At 35.1% G+C, this 21,319-nt stretch overlaps 1 protein-coding gene across 12 annotated transcripts in view; it reads left to right on the top strand.

The window, feature by feature from the left end:
- Positions 1–21,319, top strand: part of RALGAPA1 (Ral GTPase activating protein catalytic subunit alpha 1) — a 131,784-nt gene that overhangs the window by 33,267 nt on the left and 77,198 nt on the right. For 6 of the 12 annotated variants that reach the window (XM_051620621.1, XM_051620618.1, XM_051620617.1 and 3 more), the window contains 7 exons: positions 707–855; positions 2,039–2,168; positions 2,920–3,157; positions 5,379–5,540; positions 9,939–10,079; positions 16,005–17,567; positions 19,462–19,586. In XM_051620621.1, coding sequence (XP_051476581.1) covers positions 707–855; positions 2,039–2,168; positions 2,920–3,157; positions 5,379–5,540; positions 9,939–10,079; positions 16,005–17,567; positions 19,462–19,586 — 2,508 coding nt within the window. The remainder of the gene's footprint in view (positions 1–706; positions 856–2,038; positions 2,169–2,919; positions 3,158–5,378; positions 5,541–9,938; positions 10,080–16,004; positions 17,568–19,461; positions 19,587–21,319) is intronic. The other 6 variants (XM_051620629.1, XM_051620628.1, XM_051620627.1 and 3 more) reach the window with 3 other exon arrangements.

The following is a 21,319-nucleotide window of genomic DNA, read 5'->3' as shown; positions in this document are numbered from 1 at the left end:
TTATTTCCTGTACATGTGGATTAAGAAAGACAAATGAAAAATAATTTGAAATCTAAGGCTCACTGTGATTAAAATATTTCCTAAACTTAAAAAAATATAACACTTCAGAAGTAGCTCCTTTGACTCCTACAGTGTCCTTGCCTACCTCGTTTTCATTATTTTCATTCTGAAAGCCCCAATTCACTGTCCACTAAAGTCAATCAAACACTTTGGAGAAGTATCCTGTTTCCTACTTTTGGTAAGCCTTACTGATCACAGTGGCATGAATACTTTAGTTTCCCAGAATCTAATACAGGCCTCGTCATGCTGAAGTGCACACTGTGTATCAGGATTATTTCAAGTAGTTTATCATATATTATACTAGTTAGTTGCTGGCTTACCAGTGGAGCTTTTGTGCAGTGGACTTCTTTAATGGGACATTTTCATCCATCATATGAAAATAATTGTATTGAGTAGTTTGTTGTACCATCTGTGTATGACAGCAAAAATACAAAATCTTTTTTGTAGAAGAAAATGGGAAATAAATCAGTCTTACTGTTGCTTTATTATCACATCAAGGTAACTTATATTTAAATATATACTTCTGAGTGCCTGTGCAGCCTTTTCTGTTAATCATAGATTTTTCTCTTCCTGGTTGCTATCATCTGAATTGCTGAAAACCTCAAAGTGCTTCAAGCTCTTAACATCCACTCTCTTCTACTTACAGATTTTTATAATAAATTCTTCAAATATATTCTTTCTTGAACCTGCAAATGAAATCAAAGCTCTGCTGGATGAGCACACTGACATGTGTAAACGCATTCTTAATATCTACCGTCACATGGTAGTCCAAGTGACTATGGACAAGAAGACATGGTAAAATACTAATGCTTTTATTTTAGGTTATTAGTTTACAAGGTAAAAGTGAAAACTGACTTGGTAGTAAATGCAGTAGAGTGATATTGACCATGTGAACCAGTTTCTCTATGTCACTAAATACAGATTTTAATATCACAGGCAGCTCACCACAGGGGAAGAGGTTATCTGCTCTGTTAAAATCAATAGTAAGCACCTAGTTTGAGGCAGCTTAGCTTTCGGTGAAAAAAGAAGTAAGGTAGGATATACAGGCTATCATTAAAGAGTTACTGATTACATTTTCCAGGGCATCATGTGTCAGAGTACTAAAATATGAATATACACATGAAGTTTCACAGCCTTATTTAAAAATAAACAATCCTCAGATAAGCATGGATAACTTATAATCAGTTTTGGGTTTCTCTTGATTTGTTTTGTTCCTTTGCAGTGCTTAAGGTGCCTAGCAGGTAGAAGGGACTCCACTTGTAAATTCATTTCTATTATTTTCCCCTCTCTTCTAAATAGCTGTCTCTAATGAGGCTATACTCCACTGTAAGGAAGTGAGGGGATTTAAAATGGCTGATTTACTCAATTTTAACTTGACTTGCATTCAGTCTGTCTCTTGTATTTCCTGAACTCTGGGTAAGAAGGGCTTGGCAGTACATGTCATGTGAAGCTTGTCTCCTGTTGTGAGGAAATAAGGAGTCAGTTAAAGGCTAGCCACTGGGAAATTTGGGAGTAATAATAGAAAACGTATTTCACTAGATTACTATTTTCTTCCTCAGTTTCACATCACTGTAAAAAATTGATTCTAGACTATGATGGCAAAGGTTGTGACACACAAAATAATGAAGTATGTTAATGGTAACGTAACATTGCCAAAACCTGTCATTCATACAACAAAAAAAAAGTTAAAGCTCAGGATGGAAATTTAATTAAAACTTTGCCTTTAATTTCAGGCCACTGAGGATGTTAGCTCTTTAATGACATGGCAGAAGATACTAGAGGGTGACAGGGATTCCTCACTCTCAAGTGTGAAAAGCAGATTGGAGTAATTTCTCTTGCAAGAGCCAAGTTAGGCTGCTTGTTATCGCTTTGTCTTGTTTGGAATGTGTTTGAGTGAATCAAGCTTGTTTATTGTCTTAGAAGTATCCTGATCTATCCAGAAGAATAACAAAACTGTGACTCTAATATTGTTTTGCAGGGAACAGATGCTGCTTGTGCTGCTCAGGGTTACTGAATCTGTGCTGAAAATACCACCCCAAACTTTCTTGCAGTATCAAGGAAGAAAAAACTCCACTTTAGCTGGAAGACTTGCAGGACCTCTTTTCCAGGCAATTAAAACATAAATTTACTTTAACTAATTCAGCTTACTTTTGACCAAGAGATTAGATGCAACAAACTACTGTGGGCTGGTTTGTCATTGATCATGTTACCTAGATAATGTGAAGAGTGTGCGTAAAAGAACTTGCTACATTTGATACTTCCTGTATTATATTTAATGACACTGTGACTGTTTTTTGGGGTACTGTGAAATTAAAATATTGCCATCCTTTAGTTGAGTGGGGATAACCAGGAATGTGTGCAGTTTTAGCCTGTTTCCATTGTAAAATTAGCTCAAGTAAGCACAGAATTTTCTGTGCCATCCATGCCTAACCAACTGATCTTTTTTTTTCTCCTACAGTAAGCTGCAGCAGATTGTTTCAAAGTTTATAGTTGCAGACTGCTGCTGTGGTGGCTTCTCTGTAAATAGGATCTATAAAGTCTCCAGATTCTTTAGTAGGAAAAAAAGAGGATACACATGATACAAATGTAATGAGAACTAATGGACAACAGCATTACAAAACTCTTTAAGATACTGAAAGATCTTTCATGAGTCAAACCAGTTGTTGCTGTGTGTAAGTCAGGAGCCCTTGTTTAAATAACACTTGGATAATTCCTGAGAAGTCTGTGTGTATTGGTGAGGAAATTATGGCAGGATTACACAGATATTTCTGTGATAGTTAGAAGCTTTCTTTTAAGCAATAACATTGGAATGTTGTCATCTTACGTTCAGAAGCCAACTTTTCTCATTTTATTTTTTAGACTCTTATAGTAGCTTGGATCAAAGCGAATCTAAATGTCTACATCTCTCGAGAACTTTGGGATGACTTGCTGTCTGTAATGTCATCACTGACATATTGGGAAGAGCTGGCCACTGAGTGGTCACTGACAATGGAGACACTAACTAAGGTGTTAGCTAGAAACCTGTATAGCCTCGACCTCAGTGACCTGCCATTGGATAAATTAAGTGAGCAGAAGCAGAAAAAACACAAAGGCAAAGGTAAGACAACACTGTGTACACATAATTTGAATTTGAGCTGGGTTAATGAGATGTTTGGCACAGCATAATTTTGGTCTAGCCATTTTAGTATACCTAGTTAGGCATCTGTATTACCTGAAATACCCCAGTTTCTTTAGATAAGGCTGCTTTTTGGAACCACTGGAAAATCCTTATGTCAAGATTCAAGTCCTGTAAATAGGCACATATGGAATGTTGTTCTTAAAGGAGTGTTGAATTTAACTTGAAATGTTACACTGAGATGGGTTATGCCTTTCTCCTTTTATCCAAGCAATTAAATAGTTGACTCCCAGTCATAACTTCTTGCAAGTAATGCTGTAGCAAGCATAATTGGAATATTGATCCTGAAATGAAATGAATGTTTTTTAAAGATGAAAGGTAAGATGAACATAGGTTTTCTTGGGTACTAATTTATCACTAAGCCACAGTGAAGATACATATTGTCAAAGTGACCTTGTTGGACTTCTTATGAGAACCGATACTTCTAATAATCCACTTTTTAAACTGATTCCTAAACAATGCATGAAATACCCTGTAGAACATAATTTGAGGAGAGGAGGCGGCTGCTTTCTTATAATGGTATGGTTCTGGAATGGGTAAGGGACAGAAAGTCTGTCCTCCTGGATAGAGGGCTGGAGGGAGAGTTGCAAAACCTGGATTCTTCTTCCAGGTCAGAGACTGACTTTCTGCATGTGACCATGAGCAATCACTTCTGTCTCTATTTCCACTTCATTAGAACATGGGTACCAATTTTGTTCTCCTTTAAAAAGTGCTTGGAGATCTTGTAGTGAGAGCCACAATTTTATTTAGAGGGAAATATGGGGAAAAAGTGTAATCTGTAGTCTACTTTTTAATCTGTGTTCTCACTGATGTGGTTTTCTAGTCAAATCTGAGTGAAGGTACTTCCTATTAATATCCTAGAGTTTGTCAGTGAGAAGTAATCCCTGTGGATTCCCCCTCTTAAAGAGGATGTTCCCGTAGGCTGTATTTGCTAAAAACATTTAACATACTTCCAAATTTATCATCTTGGGCAGAGGCATTCTTCATACTTTTCTTTTGTTGTTCTGGTGTGTGACAACTGAACAAAAATAGATTTCTCTGTAGTTGACCCTGAGGGTTTGTTCCAGTCCACGTATGTTTGTTTACAAATACTATACAGCTTTCCTTTTTCTTGCAAAAGACACAATTTAAGGAACAGCAACAAAAAAAAAAAGTCTGATGCAGGATAAGAATGTGTATAGTTATTTGAATATAGGCATAAAAACCATTTTGAATCATCTGTATCACCCATACAGAGCCACATGAGAAGAGTTTATGTTAGCCTTCAGTAATAGAGTTCCAGAGAAAGCCTCCGTGTTGAACGTGAGTTGCAGAGTTAAATCCAGCTTTGGAAGTAACAAATATCATACAAATTATGCCAAATACAAATTTATTTTGCCCCATTCATTTGCTAATAATAATGAACATGTTGTACAATGGCTCACATTTTGCAAGGATACCCTTTTAATTATTATAAATTCAGTATAATTTTTTGATTATATGAGTTCAATGTGGATAAGGAAATACATTCACATTCTTTTTACATAGTTACTTTTGCTAACTCCTCATATGAGCTTTCTTTAGTTCATTATAAATGTAAAATCTGAATTTGTTCTATCTTTTCTAAATATTTTTTTAGCACTTTTTGTACATTTTTAAAGAACCTTGTTCTCTGAGACCATCATCCTATTTTTTTGCTTTTGCATTCAGTTTAAAAATATTTTATAATCTTTATTTCATGTTCTCAAATGTCACAAAATTGTTTAGAAAAAACCCACAATATTAATAGTTTGTAATATATTATTTTGTGTCTTGTCTAATAGGAAGAGCAAAGGGAAAATTTCTAGTTACACATTTTATCAGGCTATTATCTTTGTAAACCCGGTTTTCTTGTGGTTTTGCACTTGATTGGTCAGAAAAGAAAAACAAGAGTTTAATAACACCAACACTTCTGAAAAAGTTTGAGCATCCCTCAGTGTTAATGCTGACTGAGTGACTTGATATATTTAAAAGCTGGTAATGAGCTGTCTAGCTTTTGAAATCATGCTGGCTTTGGTAGCTTAATTTATTCTATGCAGCTTTAAAACTCTCTGAAACAACAAAACTAGAAATATCTAATGATACCACAACACAAGTTAATAGATTTGCCATTCTATTTTTGCAGGAGTTGGGCATGAATTCCCAAAATCTTCTGTTGATAAGTCCTTTTCTAGAGGCTGGAGCCGTGATCAGCCCGGACAAGCACCAATGAGACAACGCAGTGCTACAACCACTGGCTCTCCTGGAACAGAAAAGGCAAGAAGCATAGTACGACAGAAAACAGTTGGTACGTATCTGTAAAAGCTGATATGTGACATTTGAGAAGGAGTTAATAACTGACTTTTGTAGCAACGTGGGTAACTCCTTTCCACTATGTATAATAATTCCACTATCTCTAATAAATTTGAAAATTCTGGAACCTTATGTACTTTGAGAGTAGCTGAATAGTTTGAGGTTACTAGAATTACAGTTACTGAAAATGAAAGTAGAGCAGTCATATTAATTCTTAATGAGTTTGATCACATGCTTAAGCTGGATTGGAAAAATAATATTGATGTATATATATGAAGGAGAAAACATCTGGATTGGTTTGATCAGTATTATGGATACAAGGATAGTAAAAGGCTTTTAAAGTGTGTGTTTTCATAAATGCACAAAATAGGTTGAGTATTTTCCAGTGGTGCTGAGGGAAGTGTGAGAAATACGTATATGTCTGCATAGTTTATAAAATTCATTGTTTTTTCCTATACCCTGAATCTGACATTAATGAAGGATTGGTACAGATGTGTGCAGTTCTCAGTTTCTGAAGTTACCTATTTCTCAACCTCATTACCCGCAGATACTCTTTCCTGTGTTAGAAATGAATGGTGCTTAGCAGTGCTTTAAGTGGATTGCTCAAATGCGGACTAATTTATGTTCATACTAGTTGCTTAGAATATCTTAACGTAAACTGGACTACAAATTTCTTTACCTTGTTGTCTCATATTGATGATCTCAGTGCTATCCCTTACGTGAAGGAAAGTTAAACAGATTTTACTTTTTTATTTAAAAGAAGAACCTTTTTAAGGAACATCTCTTGGTTTTTTACCATCTCTCTAGTAATAGTAGCTTCAGTCCATGTGTGTTGTTTCTTCACTGTTACTTCTTGAAAGCAAGTACATTCTGACATAGTTTTAGAAACTAGAGATGCATATTGGCAGTTCAGTATATAATTGTGTTAGCTTTTCAGAAATTAACATTTCCTTTCTTTTTCCAGAAAGATTTTCAGTTATCTTTTTGAAGTTACAGAGGTTATTTAGCCAAAGTTTTTATTTGAATCATCGAAATTCTCCATTTTATTTTTTTTTTACTTCTCTTGGGGCTTTTGTTGATGTGGGAGAGTTAATTGTTCTATAAGCAGTACAGACAATGACATCACTATTTCAAAATTTCCTGACTTTTTCTTGCATTCAAATGCTACACAGCTTTTCCTGTATCTCATGCTGACAGCACCTAGTTTGGCTGAAGTTTTCCTTATGAATCACAAATACTTTAAATGTAATTTCTGCTTCTCTCTAGATAAATTGTGATGAACTATTTTGTGGTGTTTTGTTTTAAATCTTAATTGTCTTAACAAGGTAAAGCTTATGCTAAAATTTCTCCTTTCCAAATTGCTAATATTTCAGATTCTCTGTCAGAAGGTTATGTTGTTTGGTGAATTTATTAATGGTTTTGTTTTGCTGCTACTTGAAAGATGGCTATTTATATGATGTTAGCCCTTCAATGACTGAAATTTATCCTAATCAAGCTATATATTGACCTGGTTAGCAGCAAACTAATTTAATTTTAGTTTCACTGTACCTCAGCTCCCATGGTTTTGTCCTTTCCTCTAATTATCTTACATATTTGATATTAATAAGCCAAGTTTGTATTACTGTAACCAGTTAAAATTTCAACTCTATTCACATGGTAGAATACCCTCTGTGAATAAGCATCACAGCATTAGTAGGATGATTTAAAGATGAAAATCCCTAAAAGAGTTACCAGAGCCAGAATCCCAAAGTCTTCAGTTTTTTTTAAATGCTAATGAAGAGTATGTTCCAAAAGTGTATGTCTTAACTGTCTACAAACAGTTGCTTGCTATTGTCTCAGAGAGCTGTTTGGATGCTTCTTAAACTATGCTGGTTACCACAAGGTCACATAATTAAAACAAATGGCTTATAGTAAAAATAAGTTACATTTTCTGTGGAAGATTTTGCTGCTCAGATCATCTTCATTTTAACATTAGCTCCACAAGCTAAGTCTGGAATTGAGTCAAGCCTCAGATATGTCAGACTGCATGATAACTGATATGTAGTATATTTTCTTTGATCAAGAGTAGTAAACTCTTTATATCGGAGTAGGAAGGGTGTGCATATTGAATATTTTATGGTAAGAAAAAGCGGGGGTTTCTTTTTAATTTGTTTTATGTTGTACACACTTTGTGTACATCTGTGCACCTCTGTTATTTGAACCATCCTCATGCCAGCACACATTTATTGCTGCACCAAATTCGTGTGTATGTGTATGTTACTCAAATAAAAATCACAGCTTCTCTGATATGCAGTGTGTACATTTTTAGCCTGAACTTATGTAAAGTAATTTTTTGAAAAGGGCCTTTAAACATGATACGCATATGGGTTGAAAAATCTTATGTAGGGCTAGGTACAGAATTTCTGGCTTAGGCATCAGATTCTAGTCCTATAAAAATATTGAACGAGAAAAAAATTACTAATCTATGGCTCTACTTTTGTCTATAGACAATAGTAGAAAGTTATAAACTGTCCAGTATCTAGTCCACATTCTGGTATTAAGCCTGCCACTATTTAACTACTTATTTGAGTGTGACACATCTTATTTAAAATAGTAATTGACTGAGATCACATTTTCCTTTCACAATATCTCTTAAGTTAATTTTGCTGACAATAATAGTACACGGCAATTTTTCCTTCAAAAAAGTCAGTAAAATTTCCATATTTCAAGTTGTAAATGTGTTGTTCTGCCCCAACCTTGCTAGTATCGATGTAATATCATGGAATAGATCCAGTCAAATTACAAGGGATACTTTTATGTTAAGATTTATATTCAACACAGTATCCAAACTCAAAAGCTTGGTTCATTTAGCATCGTAGAATTATTTTGATTGGAAAGGCAGCCTTAAGATTGACTATGTATCTTGTTACTTTTTTCTTCCCTACATTCATTTTAAGATGTACAATGATGAATATAATGCATCTAAGTATCACAGTACCCTGAATTTTATTATTTATAATAATTTTATTATTTATTATCTCTTAAACAAAGAGATATTAAAGCCTTACACATCATTGCCTTTATAAAAATAAATTGGTTTCTGTCTGGTAATTAATGGCTTCAGTCTTAAAATGTCAGTCTTTCTGAATTGTTTTTTCAAAGTGATGTTAAGACTCCGCTTGTGCTGTATTTCTCAAATGTGTTTTTTGCTCTATGTACATTGACACACCTAAGTTACCTGCATGTTGCTGTTAGGGACAATTCTTTAACCTGATTTAGGAGTGTGATGTGCTCAACTTTCACTGCACTCTGTTCATGTACTGCTGATTCCCATACAGATCAGGAGCACTAAGATTCTAAGTCTCTATTTCATGTTGTTTTGTAAGTATATATGGAAAAGTTCAAAGTCGGATGAAATATTGTACTGACAGTATTTATGTAAGATACACAAAGTATCCTTAAAAGAAGTTCATCAGCAACTATATTAAAAGTTATCAAATTAGCAATAGTTTGAAGAGTAAGCTGCTTGAAACAGTGAAATCTTCTTTTTGAAGAACTTCAAGTGTACTTTGAGATTGACTGCAGTATTGGTTCTTGCTCTGTCTTACTCTGACGAAGGAAAATAAGCGTCATAAAGATTAATTTTAAATCTATTAGAAGAGGTGGAGATAAAACCTTGGTATTGTTGCCACAGTTTTCCATTCTGTAGAACTGTTGGCAGGATGAGATATATGAGAAGGTGAATTAGGATCAGTTTAGCAAGATTTATCCAGTATTGATTAAAAGCCAGACCCTATGGATAAGAAACAATGTTTTTTGTTCTCAAACCATTTCAATTCAGTCACTTCATTTTTAATGTGGAACTATAGCAAGTTGTATTGCAAATTTCTCCATGCAGAACTTGTAATTTTCTCCTTATGCTTTTGAATCTCTTTTGGAGAATCATGAATTCAAGAGTATGGGTTTGTGTAAAATTCAAAGGTGCTTTTTCAGGAGTAAACCAAAGGAAACTAGAAAAATGCACATGTAGTGTATGTTGCTTTTTCTGTTAAAAAAAATCAAGTTGTGAGTGCCTGTGGAGTGACTTTAACTTTGATTTTTCAACCCCTGATGCAATGGGAAAAAAGTGTTAATTACTTTACTTACTTTGAATGCAAAATCTCTGTAATTGTCGTAATAAAGGCATTGTTTCTGCTTTACATAAAAGTTAAAAATTCAAAATGTCCTATGTGTCCACTGAATTTTTTCTTTCTTACAGCTCTGCCAATATCTGCCGTGCTGAAATGTTTTAATTTTTGAATTTTCTTCCTTTTTATCTTTGTTTTCTCTGTTGCTGCTTTTTCTGTGACACAAGCCTTTCATTATAGTCACTCTTCTTTTTTCCTTCCCCACTTCTTTCTTTTCCTTTTTAAAGCCATGAGAAGCCGATCCATTGGTGAATGTGCTCTGCCATCGGCCTATATACGCAGTGCTAAAAGTGCTCCTGTTCTGATCCATACTTCCAAACCCTTCTTGCCTGATATTGTTCTCACTCCCCTTTCTGATGAGCTTTCAGGTAGTGCCACCTCTGCTAATTTCTGCACCCCCTTTATCACTTTTTTATACCTTCTGCTCTCAAATTCTGCTAAGTCATTAAATTTTTCTAAGTAAAAATACTTGGGGGATGGGGGGAGAGGGGAAGAGATTATAAATTAATATTTTGAGTTATGTAAAATACCATGCTATTTTGCAATTCATTCTGGAACTGTTGGAAGTTAGTGCTGTGCCAATGTTTACTATCCTAAAAGTAAAAATTACAGAAATCTCTTGCTTTTTCCATTTATTTGTAAGCAGTAATATAGCATCTGTTTACCAGAGAGTACAACTAATCTTAAGTTTTTATTTGTGATGAGTGAGGGAGGAAAAGGAAGAACCTAATTTGACTTGCCATTTAAATCTTTCTATGGAATGTTTTTAATTCAGTGTCATAACTGTTATGTGGCCAACCATGATAATGATATACTTTAGCTCCCATGAAACAGGAAAGTATATGGTATCACACAATGAACTTTACAGTATGCCTGGTTTTCATTTATGCATAGAAACCTTTAAAAACTTACACAGTTTGGAATTCTGAAGTGCTGTGTTTTGGTCTTGTTTTCTAAATGGTCCATTTTTAAAAGAGTTGTAGTTTTCCTCAACATTATGTTTGGTCTGGCAGGATGTTTAGCTAGAAGTTTGACAGTAGCTTTTGGAGGACTATGTATATAGTCAAAATTGTGTACAAATATAAGGACTTAATGGCAGTAATTTTTTTAACGGAAGACAGTATATATTTTTTTTCTTTTCTGTCTCTTCTGCCTGCCTTTGTTCCCCAAGAGGTATCAAGAACTGTATTTACATAATTGTATTTTTATGTGTGCCCAAAATTAAGTCTTCTTGTTGTGAAACAGAGATTTGGTGCCTTAGCATTCAATCTGAAAACGCAAATGAAGACTCAGGAAATTGCAAGGAACCCACTCTAGAGATACCAGACTCGCACAGTGAAAACTTTTGAAGTATTTTAATGCAAATGTTGACACTGCAAATGAAAAATAAGAAAATACAAATTATATGTGATAAATTCATAAATGTATGAGTGTAAAGGATGTATTTTCTGAGATGTAAATTATTAGAACTTTAAAGATGATTCTTTTGTAATAGGAATGATACATTAACAACCTATTAGGAAATAGGCCATAACATTGTTGGAAATAGTAAATTCTTAATGAACATCTTAAAATCACCTGCAGAAGGGAATGAGCTTTCACAGTGCACTATGATTTTGTCGTATAGTCACTGATGATTATTCTGTCTTAAAGAAGGCAGAAGTACTTTTGCAGCCAGTTTTATCATCCATGCTTCTGAAAAGTCGTGACTTGCATCTTTCTTCTAATGTGTCCTAAATCTGATGGCTCTGTGGATACTATCCTTCCTGTTGTTACTCATCCAATACAAAAACTGCACGACCAATGTAATTCTTAAAAGTGAAATCATTTTACAGACCTTTGCACTGCTAACACAGGGAAAAGTCCTAAGTACTTCCTGGTTTTGATGCCTTTTCCAACAGATACATGGCTATTCAAGCAACTTAATGATGTGCCCAAGAATCTTGATCATTGCCAGAAACTAAAAAGCTTTAATGAAGAAAAGCCATCAGAGTGTTGAGGGGGAAGTAGCAGAGTAAAGGAAAAACTATCCACTGGATCAGAGTGCACTTTGCTCTTTTAATTTACTGCATTTTTATTGCTCTCTCTTCTTTCTTTTTTATTTTATTTTTTTAACACATGGAGCTTTATAATTTTCCTTGTCTTTTCTTCTTACAGTAAAGATATTCATTCTGAAAGCCATCTGTGTCCAGAACGTACAGCTTCTAATTTGGGAAGTAATAAAATAGTTTATATCATTAAGTGTGTTTCAAGTAATTAATGATGTTTAGCTAGGTATGACAACCCTTCCTCATATTTCACAATTATATGAATATCCCTATTACCCAAACTGACTTTCAGATTTAAAAAAAAAACAAACAACCCTCGAAGGAGAGGATCTTTTCAAGTGTTTGAAAACAGGAAGCCCTATTCTTAAGTTTTCTGAAGCTTTCTTTTTAGCTGTGAACTGCTCATTGAAGGATTGATTAACTGAACACTCATGAGTCTTGACAGGTAGTCCAAAAGACAGCATTAATGCCAAAGCCTTTATCTTAGGTACAGTATATTAATTTTCAAGAGGAAGGCAGAACATCCCACAATGATTTGTTATTTATTGAGGTATCATGTTTCTGCTTGAAAATCTATCAGTAGATTAATAAAATTTATTGCAAAGGCTCAGTGTTGACATCTAGTCATCTAGCATCATAGAAAATGCCTTTCTTAAGTTTGTAATTCCTTGATGTAGTTTCTAAGCTATACTGTATTTCCACGTGCAGATGTTTGCAATTTTTCAAAAAGGATCCAGAAAGTAGAAGAGGAGATTTATGCAGTAAGGTGTTTATTTAGTAGGGTGATTTGGTATGGTGCAATTGTTGCAAATCTACGGTATTTCTAAAGACAATGTTTATCTTGTTAGAATCATAAGAAATCTAGCCTTACATGCATGCAGGATAACTAGCAAAGTAAGAGATTAATTCCTGTTCCTATTGAGGATTTTCAGGTACAAGACCGCTAGTGAAGAAAAGTGTTGGTGAGATGTAGGCAAGATTCCTGGAAGCAGTGGGCCACAGTGGCAGACTAACGAATTGCAAATGCAGGTGGGAGATTTTTCCTTACCCGCTTGGAGTAAAAGAATCAAAGGAGGTATTAACGTGAAAGGGAGGCCTATATCATGCCTTTGCAACCTTGCTCCCTAATCAGTAAGTAATCATTAAGATAAAATATAAAGAAATCATAATTGTTATGTCAATATGACTGTAATTGTTCTTTAATCCCAGAAACTCATAGGATGAGTGTGTTCTTATAAAAGAATCAAAATGAAATCTGAGAAGCAAAACATGTTATTTTATAGCCACTTGCTGAGCTAACTTTCCATGATGAAATATAATCGTGTCCCAACCTTATATGGGAATCTTCTACTTGCACTTACGCTGCCTTGCCAAAATACGTGTCTCGGTGACTTTGTATTTTAGCATATCTGGCTCCCACTTGATGCTGAAAAATTATTTTTTCTTTCTGCCTTCTAGCAGAAAAGGGAGAGGTAGGGTTAATTTAAGGAAAGTTTTGAATTTGTGAGGTTGGCTAGAACTACCAATTTTAATCTCTTCCTCACCGTAACATATTAGGAACCAGGCCAGTATTTCTCCTGAGTACAGGCAGTGTCAGATATGCAGCCTTGTGGTGCACAATTGCAATGTAGGTATTGTCCCAATATGAGTGGGTACCTGTTTGTAAGAGTGAGCCCTTGTTGTGAAGGAGTTGTTAATTTGGGTTTTTTAAACATTGTCTGTATTTTCAGTGCTGATATTGGAATACCAGTACATTTTTCATTTCCGTAATTTTTCCCTCTGTCCTACAAAAAAAAAAAAACAAAAAAACCTCTATTGGCACAAGCACTACACATTTGGTTGAAAATGTTTGTGTTCTTGTATGTGCTAGTCAAGCATATGCAAGCACCTAAAATTAATACTGGATCAACATTGAAATAAATCCAGCTGATTTAATTTCAATGTATGGAGCTGCTTGGTATGCATTTGGAGTTCTCCAGCCAGTAATTTTTGACGTCCTAGAAAATCATAATCACTGCATGCATGCACAGTATGCAATCCTAAGGCTGCTGCTTTAGATAAGCTTGAATTTATAAAAGGTACCAAAGATGCATATTGAGGTCTCAAGATGAAATCAGTGTATCATGGTTACATGTATTAGTCTTATATTTATTTTTCACTGAATCCTGTGGTCCTTTTTTTGCAGCTGCAAGAAACAGCTTTCAGACTATGTAAGCATAACCTGTGTTAATCATTGCCTCAGTCAACAGAAAGTTTGAAGTTCCAGCTATAGGGAGACACCATTTCAGAGGGTATTAATTAATGTATTTAGTATTGAGTTGAATAAGAGCAATGATAAGAATTTTTTTGCCTATCAAAACTGAAGAGAGACGAAATGGCTAATAAATTGTGCTTTTCAGTTCACGTTTATTTTCTGAAATAGCTTGGATGTTTGCTCTCGTTTTCTGTATGGACCTCTCTATTTCCTGTCTAATAGCTCCTTTACAATTCAGTAAACTTTGTATCAGGCCACACTTTAATATTAAAATTTTAACTTCTCTGAAAAATTGACCATGGAAATACCACTTTTTATCTTCTTCCAACACATGTATTTAGCTAAGTACAAGTGTGTCTCATTCCTCTAGTTTGTATTATTACTCAGAAAAAAAATTGAGAAAATTCAGCTCCAGCTTTAACATTCTCAGAAAAGTGTGATCACTGTGGAACAGGTTTTTAAGTGAATTCAGATTATAATTATTAAATATTACTGAATTAGGTATAGAGATCCATAAAGTACTAATTTGATATATTTCTTTTGGCAATATCACATGAGATTTAGGGGAGGGAGAGGGGCTTAAACTGATTTTAAGTAAATTAAGCATTGCGGTCCTGAAGGTAAAACCTTTAGATAGAACAATAAGGTAAGTCTGTTTATTTTGGTGAGTAACTCTTGTTGGTGTTCATTTAAGCTCTTTATTGTTATTCCCAACTTTAAAAGCACATCTACAACTTTTTAAGTGGTAGGTAGTAAAAAATAAGTCTGGGAAATAGGATTCTATAAAAAAGAAATCAATGGAAAATTGAGAAAACTCTTTTTACTGTGCTGTTCAAGTGCCTGCAAAAAAGACTGCAAGGAATAGCTTGAATTCTTGCAATGAGTTGAATTGTCTGTAAGAGATACTTAGTCTTGCCAACACATGTAGTGTTCCTATAACCATATCAGGAAATCTGATGAGGAGTCTGAAGGTACTCTGTTTTGGTGGATGATGTGAAGTGCGATGGAGATACTTCTGTACAATTCTTAGGAGATCCATGTTGGAACTGCAGCTTTCCTTACAGTTAACTATGATTTGTACTGATGCTAACATATTAGCATTCTCAATAGAGATAAGGATTCACTGATATAAATGGTCATAACAAATGTTCTGTGGGTTTTTTTTAAAAATAAACCAAAGTGGTTTTACTCTAATGTTTGAGGCTGCAGGATGTTTTCAGTAGCAGGGTACCCAATTTAGTAATTCTCCCAAATGTCACATTGGCTTGAGTAAAACTGGAAGAAGAGGAGGTAAGCCTCCATTTAGTGTTTAGTTTTGCATTTTGAAGATGAGATACAAGCCATCCTTCTAGGGCAAAATGGCTGTATCTTTAAATTATCTACCAGCTCTTCCCTGTCATTTAGGTGTGCCCTGTATCACATATGCCATAATATTCATAATTGTATTATAGTAGTATTTCTGGTATTTCGTTAATTTTTATATACTCATATGGATTATTTAAAGAGTAATAGTTTGTCACTTTGATAGACAATTCTAATTTTCCAGAAAACTTACTTGTTCTCTTCGGAGTCGTGCATTTTTCTGAAGATGTAAGTTCCATGAAGGGTACTACTGTTAAGCTAATTTGTATTCCAGGTAACCATTTCCTGAACAAACTAGCTGGAATAATATTGGTTGAATTACTGAATTTATTGGCACAGCCCTAGCTTTAACTGTGTTTCCAAACGTTCCATGGTCTCACTGTTTGTTCTCATGCATGTTAACATTTAAAACTGTGTTCTGATGGTCTAATTCATTTATGTTACATTCTGTACTGGACATTATGTGCGTATGTTTTTAACACTCTAGTACTGGAAAAGTGTTGTGCTTAAGAAAACAAGGCTCTGGACTTTCCTGGCTTTTAAAATCATCTAACTAAGATGTTGTGGTAAATAAGTATTGTTTCTGTATGTAAATTTTAGTGCATGTTACATATACTTTTTTCCTACAGACATTGATGATGCTCAAATTCTTCCGCGTCCACCTCGAGTCAGACATTTTTCACAGAGTGAGGATGCTCCAAGTGAAGTTTTTGGTGCATTAAATGAGGAACAGCCATTGCCACGAAGCAGCAGCACCTCTGACATCCTGGAACCATTCGCAGTTGAACGAGCCAAAGGTGCAGTTCCTGTCATTGACAGTTCATCCCATCATGCTCCAAGCTTACAGAGTTCCACTGAGACCTCTTCAATTCATAGATCCACTGAAAGCCATATCACTGATACAAATAGCAGAGAGTCCTCCTTGGAAGTTGGGGATAGTATTTATGACCATCTTTGTCATTTAATAGGGCCGGTAGAATTTGCAAACACAGCCTTTGAACAAAGCCATTATGTTGACCTTGAAGGTGAAGATGATCTCCTTTCTTCTCTGAGAGAATATCTTAAAGAAAAAGAAGAACTTTGCGGTAACCTTGAGATAGATAAATGTGAGGCTTCTGCTCACGAAGTTGACACACCAGTAAATAGGAATGATAGATTACCACTGGATGGATTAGAAAATAGAGATCAGACTGGTCAATGCGTGAATAGCATCACTGTCACAGAAAGAGCCGATAATACAGAGCTGCACCTAGAACAAAACCAAAGTGGCTTTATAAGTAATATTGCACCTACTCAAGTAGACATTTTGACAAGAAACCAAGCACTCGATAAAGCCAGACAGTTAAATATTGATAAACAATATGAAAGTGTGTTCAATCATGGGTCAAGTAGTCCTAGCAACAAAGAAGGGAAGAGATACCTGTACAGGCAAGCAGCAACTGAAACTGATGTAGATATAGCTGTGGAAGCAGCAGTAGCTGAAAAGCATAGAAGTGCTCAGTTTAATGAAAAAGTAACCAACTCCCGTGTTATGCATGCAAAGAAAATTCTTCCTAAAGCACAAGTTAACCCTCAGATGGCTCACATCACAGGCACAAGCAAACTGTCACCAACAAAAAGGAGTATATCTGAAACGGTAACTCATAGGGCCAAAATCATGAAAATAACAACTAAAAAAAGAAATAGTGTTCATGTTACCTTTAGGCCATCTACAGAATCAGTTCAATTTTACAATCCTCTTGAGAGCAAAGAGGCCGCTTGGAAAGCAAGACTTCGTAAACTCAGTGGCTTCAGTAGTAGCAGTAGTGGTAGTAGCAACAGCAGTACGAGTGCAAGCACCAGCTCATCAGCTGGCACTGAGCTGGTTAGACCTGGAATATATAGACCTCTAGATGCAATCAATGCGGCTTCAACTGGGAGCAAGCAAATTAAGGAATCTACAGAAACTCAAGCAGCCATCTTGCAAAAAGAAGGAATTACAGTTAATCATAGTCGTAGTGCCTTCAGAGCATCAGGTCAGGAGTCAGTGCAACAGCAGGGCTCCCTAGGTGGTGTTTATAAAACTGTTGTACATGCTCTTTCGAAGCCGAAGGCAAATGTTTCCCCACAGAGACAGAACAGAATGCCAGCAGAGGCTCCACTGAGGGATCTGTACAGTCATGTAATGGGCTATTTTGGAAGGAAAGCTGCAGGTGAGCACTAACAGTGTGCAGAGTGCAAAAGGAGAAAGGCAGCACCAGTTTGGCTTAATGCAACTGAAGCAAGCTCTGATAAGCAATCAAAAGGCTTTGGGATGATCACTGCTTTCCCTGTTTGGTTATGCATGCGCCTACAGCCAGCTGATTTTTCCCAGCATAAGTTACTTTTACATACTTTAAATTACTAATTTTCCTTTTCAAGATATTTAGTTGAACCTCTTTGCTGCTGAATACCATCAGGTTAGGGAAGAGGAAGAGACAGTAAATGACCTAATAAAGGATTAAGCTTTGAGAGTTTGGAATATCCATCCTCTGTGTAGAGCCTTAAAATTCAGCCTACTGAATGATTGGCATAAGCATATTTTATCAGAATATGCTGTTCCACTCTGAGTGTAGTTTGTCAGAAGGACCTGGCTCTACCAGCTAGGTTGAGCTAATTGTATTTCTGGTTCATTTAGTGTGTTTTCTTCTTCCTCCCCATCCTCTTCCTCCTTTTCCTCCTCCAAAACAAGAAGGTCCCTCAAATTCATATTTGAAGGTCAGTTTAGATAACTTTTAAAAGTATTATTAAAAGAAATCTACTACTGGAACAATTTCATTTTGACAATTCTGAGTCTGATCATAAGGTTTTGTTTTAATCTCTTTCAAAACATGCTGGAGGTCTTCCCATATTCATTCATCAAAATGGATGCAGTTACATCTTGGCAACATCTTTCATTGCTTTCTTTTTTCTTGGAATCATGGATGTTCATGAAGGTCTCATGATACTCCTTCTCCTGCTAACTGTGAGACCTCTATGGACGGATCAAAAAATGAAGGCTGTCGCTCTAATATCCATTGTTCTAGCTCATGTCTTAAATAACCTTACATGAACAATGACTAAACTTTCAGCAGTAATGTAGGTTTTCTTTTCCCCTGTTGTTATGCTGGCATGATTAACAGATGATTCAGTAGTGCATCCTGCATCGAGATGTTAATGCCACCTGAGGGCAGTCTTTGTAAGCATAGCAGCACAAGAGCGTGACTGTCATGTGTCTCAAAAAAGCTATTTGGTTCTCTGCAGAATTTTGACTTCTGAAAAAGAGACATATAGAAAGCACTAATTTTAGAAGTACATTTTATTTTAAATCTAACATTTAACAGAGCCCGAATATTAGAATAAACTACACTGTGGTCTCATGAAAGATGTCACTGAGGGAAAAATTCTTACAGAGAAAACATGAACTGGAATAACTTGAAGGCTTTAGAGGTAAAGATCATGAGCTTAGGTGTAACAGCCACAGTTAAATATGAACAGTATAGTATTAAAAATACAACACTGATAATGAGTGAATGTAACTAATTGTTCATAACCATTGATCATCCAGATTTTGAATTTTCATTCCATGTACTAGTACATAATTTTTATTATGTAAGATTTTCTTTGCACTATTTATACTAACTGTATATGGTGCCAGATTGACATTTGTCATTAGTACATGCTACAACCTGGGTAAATTTTCCCACTACGTTGGAATGCAATGAAGGAGCCTATAGGAATCATACAATTTTTTTAGGATTTATCACTAATTTTCTGTGATATGGAGGAAGAATACATGCTGTATCCTTAAAAAGCATTAACAACTTTGAGTAGTGCTTACCTATAAGCTTCTTGCTCTTAAAGGTGGTACTGGAAATCAACTAACCCCTGCTTAGTGGGAAGAAGAAGCTGTACTAATTCTTGAAGTAGAATCTGCTTTAAATGAGGGAGATTCTTAAAATGCATGTTTTGCAATTTTGAACTTTTTTACTTCTGTAAGTTAGGATTTTTTTTCCATTTTTTTTATCTTTTGTTTTGAAAATGTCTCGATGTGTTCTTTACTATATACAGTTGTTCATTTGCTTTTAGCTAATAGAGAGGACATGAATCAAAAGCTGCACCCTATTGATAATGATATTGGCAGTAGCAATACAAATGTTCCTGACCTCATGGATGAATTTATAGCTGAGAGACTCCGCAGTGGTAGTGCACTGGTAAGCCTTTACACTTCCTCCATTTCAATATGTAAGTCTGTATATATGCCTGAACTCGTCAATGATGTTATGAATCAGTTCACTAAAACACTTTTTTCTGGATTTTGAGAAAGACAAAGAAGTAAGAAGATCAGAATTATTCCTTGTATTTGACATAGATTCATACCATTTTATGCCATTTGTGTTTTCATGTTTATTAAATCTTCATTGTGGAAGCAGTGCAGAAGTAACTATCAGATGAATAGTCTCATTGAATTAAACAGGCTTAACTGCACCTGTAAAGATCTTTTTACACTAACATTTTCAGAATAATAGTTTATATGTAAATTTTCAGTCCTTGGTGTGATATGTAGTTAGGAACCACACTGTAGTATGGTACTATTTGCTACAGGTATAGTTGGTGCACCAGTATAGTCCCTGCAACAGACAGTGAAACTACACCAGATATGTTTTTCCTTCATTTTTGTATTTCACTTACAAGTGTTGAAAAATTTCTCGTAAATAATTCTCTGCTAATTGAACCAACTTTTCATATACTTTCTTCCTACACTTCCAGAAGGGTCATGTTATTTGGAATGGCATTCATAATGAGAAATTTTAATCAATTTTAAGTCAAGAATTTCTGCTTACTGTTGAATGCTTACAGAACAAGACATCTGATTTGTAGAGATAAGTGTTTTGTTAACTAGCAATTAAAGGGAAAATTAAAAAAAAATTGCAACAAAAGAAAAGAGTGGGTAACAATTTAAATGTAGCATTTCAGAGTTGTTCCAATTTTTTTTTCTGCTTAGAATTTTAATTTATTTTTTTTTTAATCAGGTCATTTTAATAACATCAAGTTAGGTTTGTTTTTGCTAATAAAGGGCAGAAGAAGATTACTAAGAAGAGGAAGACTAAAATTAGTTTTAGGTTGTTACATCTGTTTATTTCTAAAACCTTGTATCATGAGAAGCTTGGCAGTGTGAGTAAATCTCTCATCAGTAGTAGAGGAGTAAAAAAATGGAGAAGTCAATGGGCCTAATGTAAAAGGAAGTAATCTTCATTCTCAATGCATAAAGATTTTAAGCTATTTCATAAAATGGTTTTTCTACTTTTATCTCTCTTTCCTCTCATGCAAACAGTCCTATCTGTGAAAAAAAAAAAAAAAAGGCTTAAAGATTCCAAATAGAACACTGCCATACTTTTACAGGAGCAAATCAATATGCCTTATTTCTGCTAGGTGCTATCTTTGGTGTCCGAGTCAATAACAAGGTTTTGGCTTAATCATATGAAAATAAATACATGAATTAGTGAATTAATTTGCTTGTGATGCACATTAAATTTTTCCTTATAGCATGGTAGCCCATAGGCCAGAAAACATTTTTTTCCACTTCTGTCTGGAACCAAGGTTAATATTTTTTCTTTAGTAATTTAGACATAATCTGGAGAAAATATACTTTTTTACTGTTTTTCTCTCATGCATTAGGGGCACATGCCCCCTAATGCATGTGGGGCACATGCTAGTCTGACTCCTAACCTTTTAATGTATGTGCCCAAAAATGAATTGTGCAAGTAAAATTTGTATTTGTGAAATTCTGTGACTGTGTGGGTTCTTCGCTTTCTGCTGCCTGTCTGCGTGTTGGAAAGACTTGGCCACGTACATAGCAGGAGGACATTTTCTGGTTTAGGTACTTGTGGACTTTTTGCAAAGGTAGGATTGCTTTTGCTATTTTACACAAATAACCCATCCAAGG

Source organism: Apus apus, chromosome 5 (assembly GCF_020740795.1).
Source record: "Apus apus isolate bApuApu2 chromosome 5, bApuApu2.pri.cur, whole genome shotgun sequence".
NCBI classification, from domain to species: Eukaryota; Metazoa; Chordata; class Aves; order Apodiformes; family Apodidae; genus Apus; species Apus apus.
The sequence above is the reverse complement of the archived record's forward strand: the minus strand, read 5'-3'. Positions and strand labels throughout refer to the sequence as shown.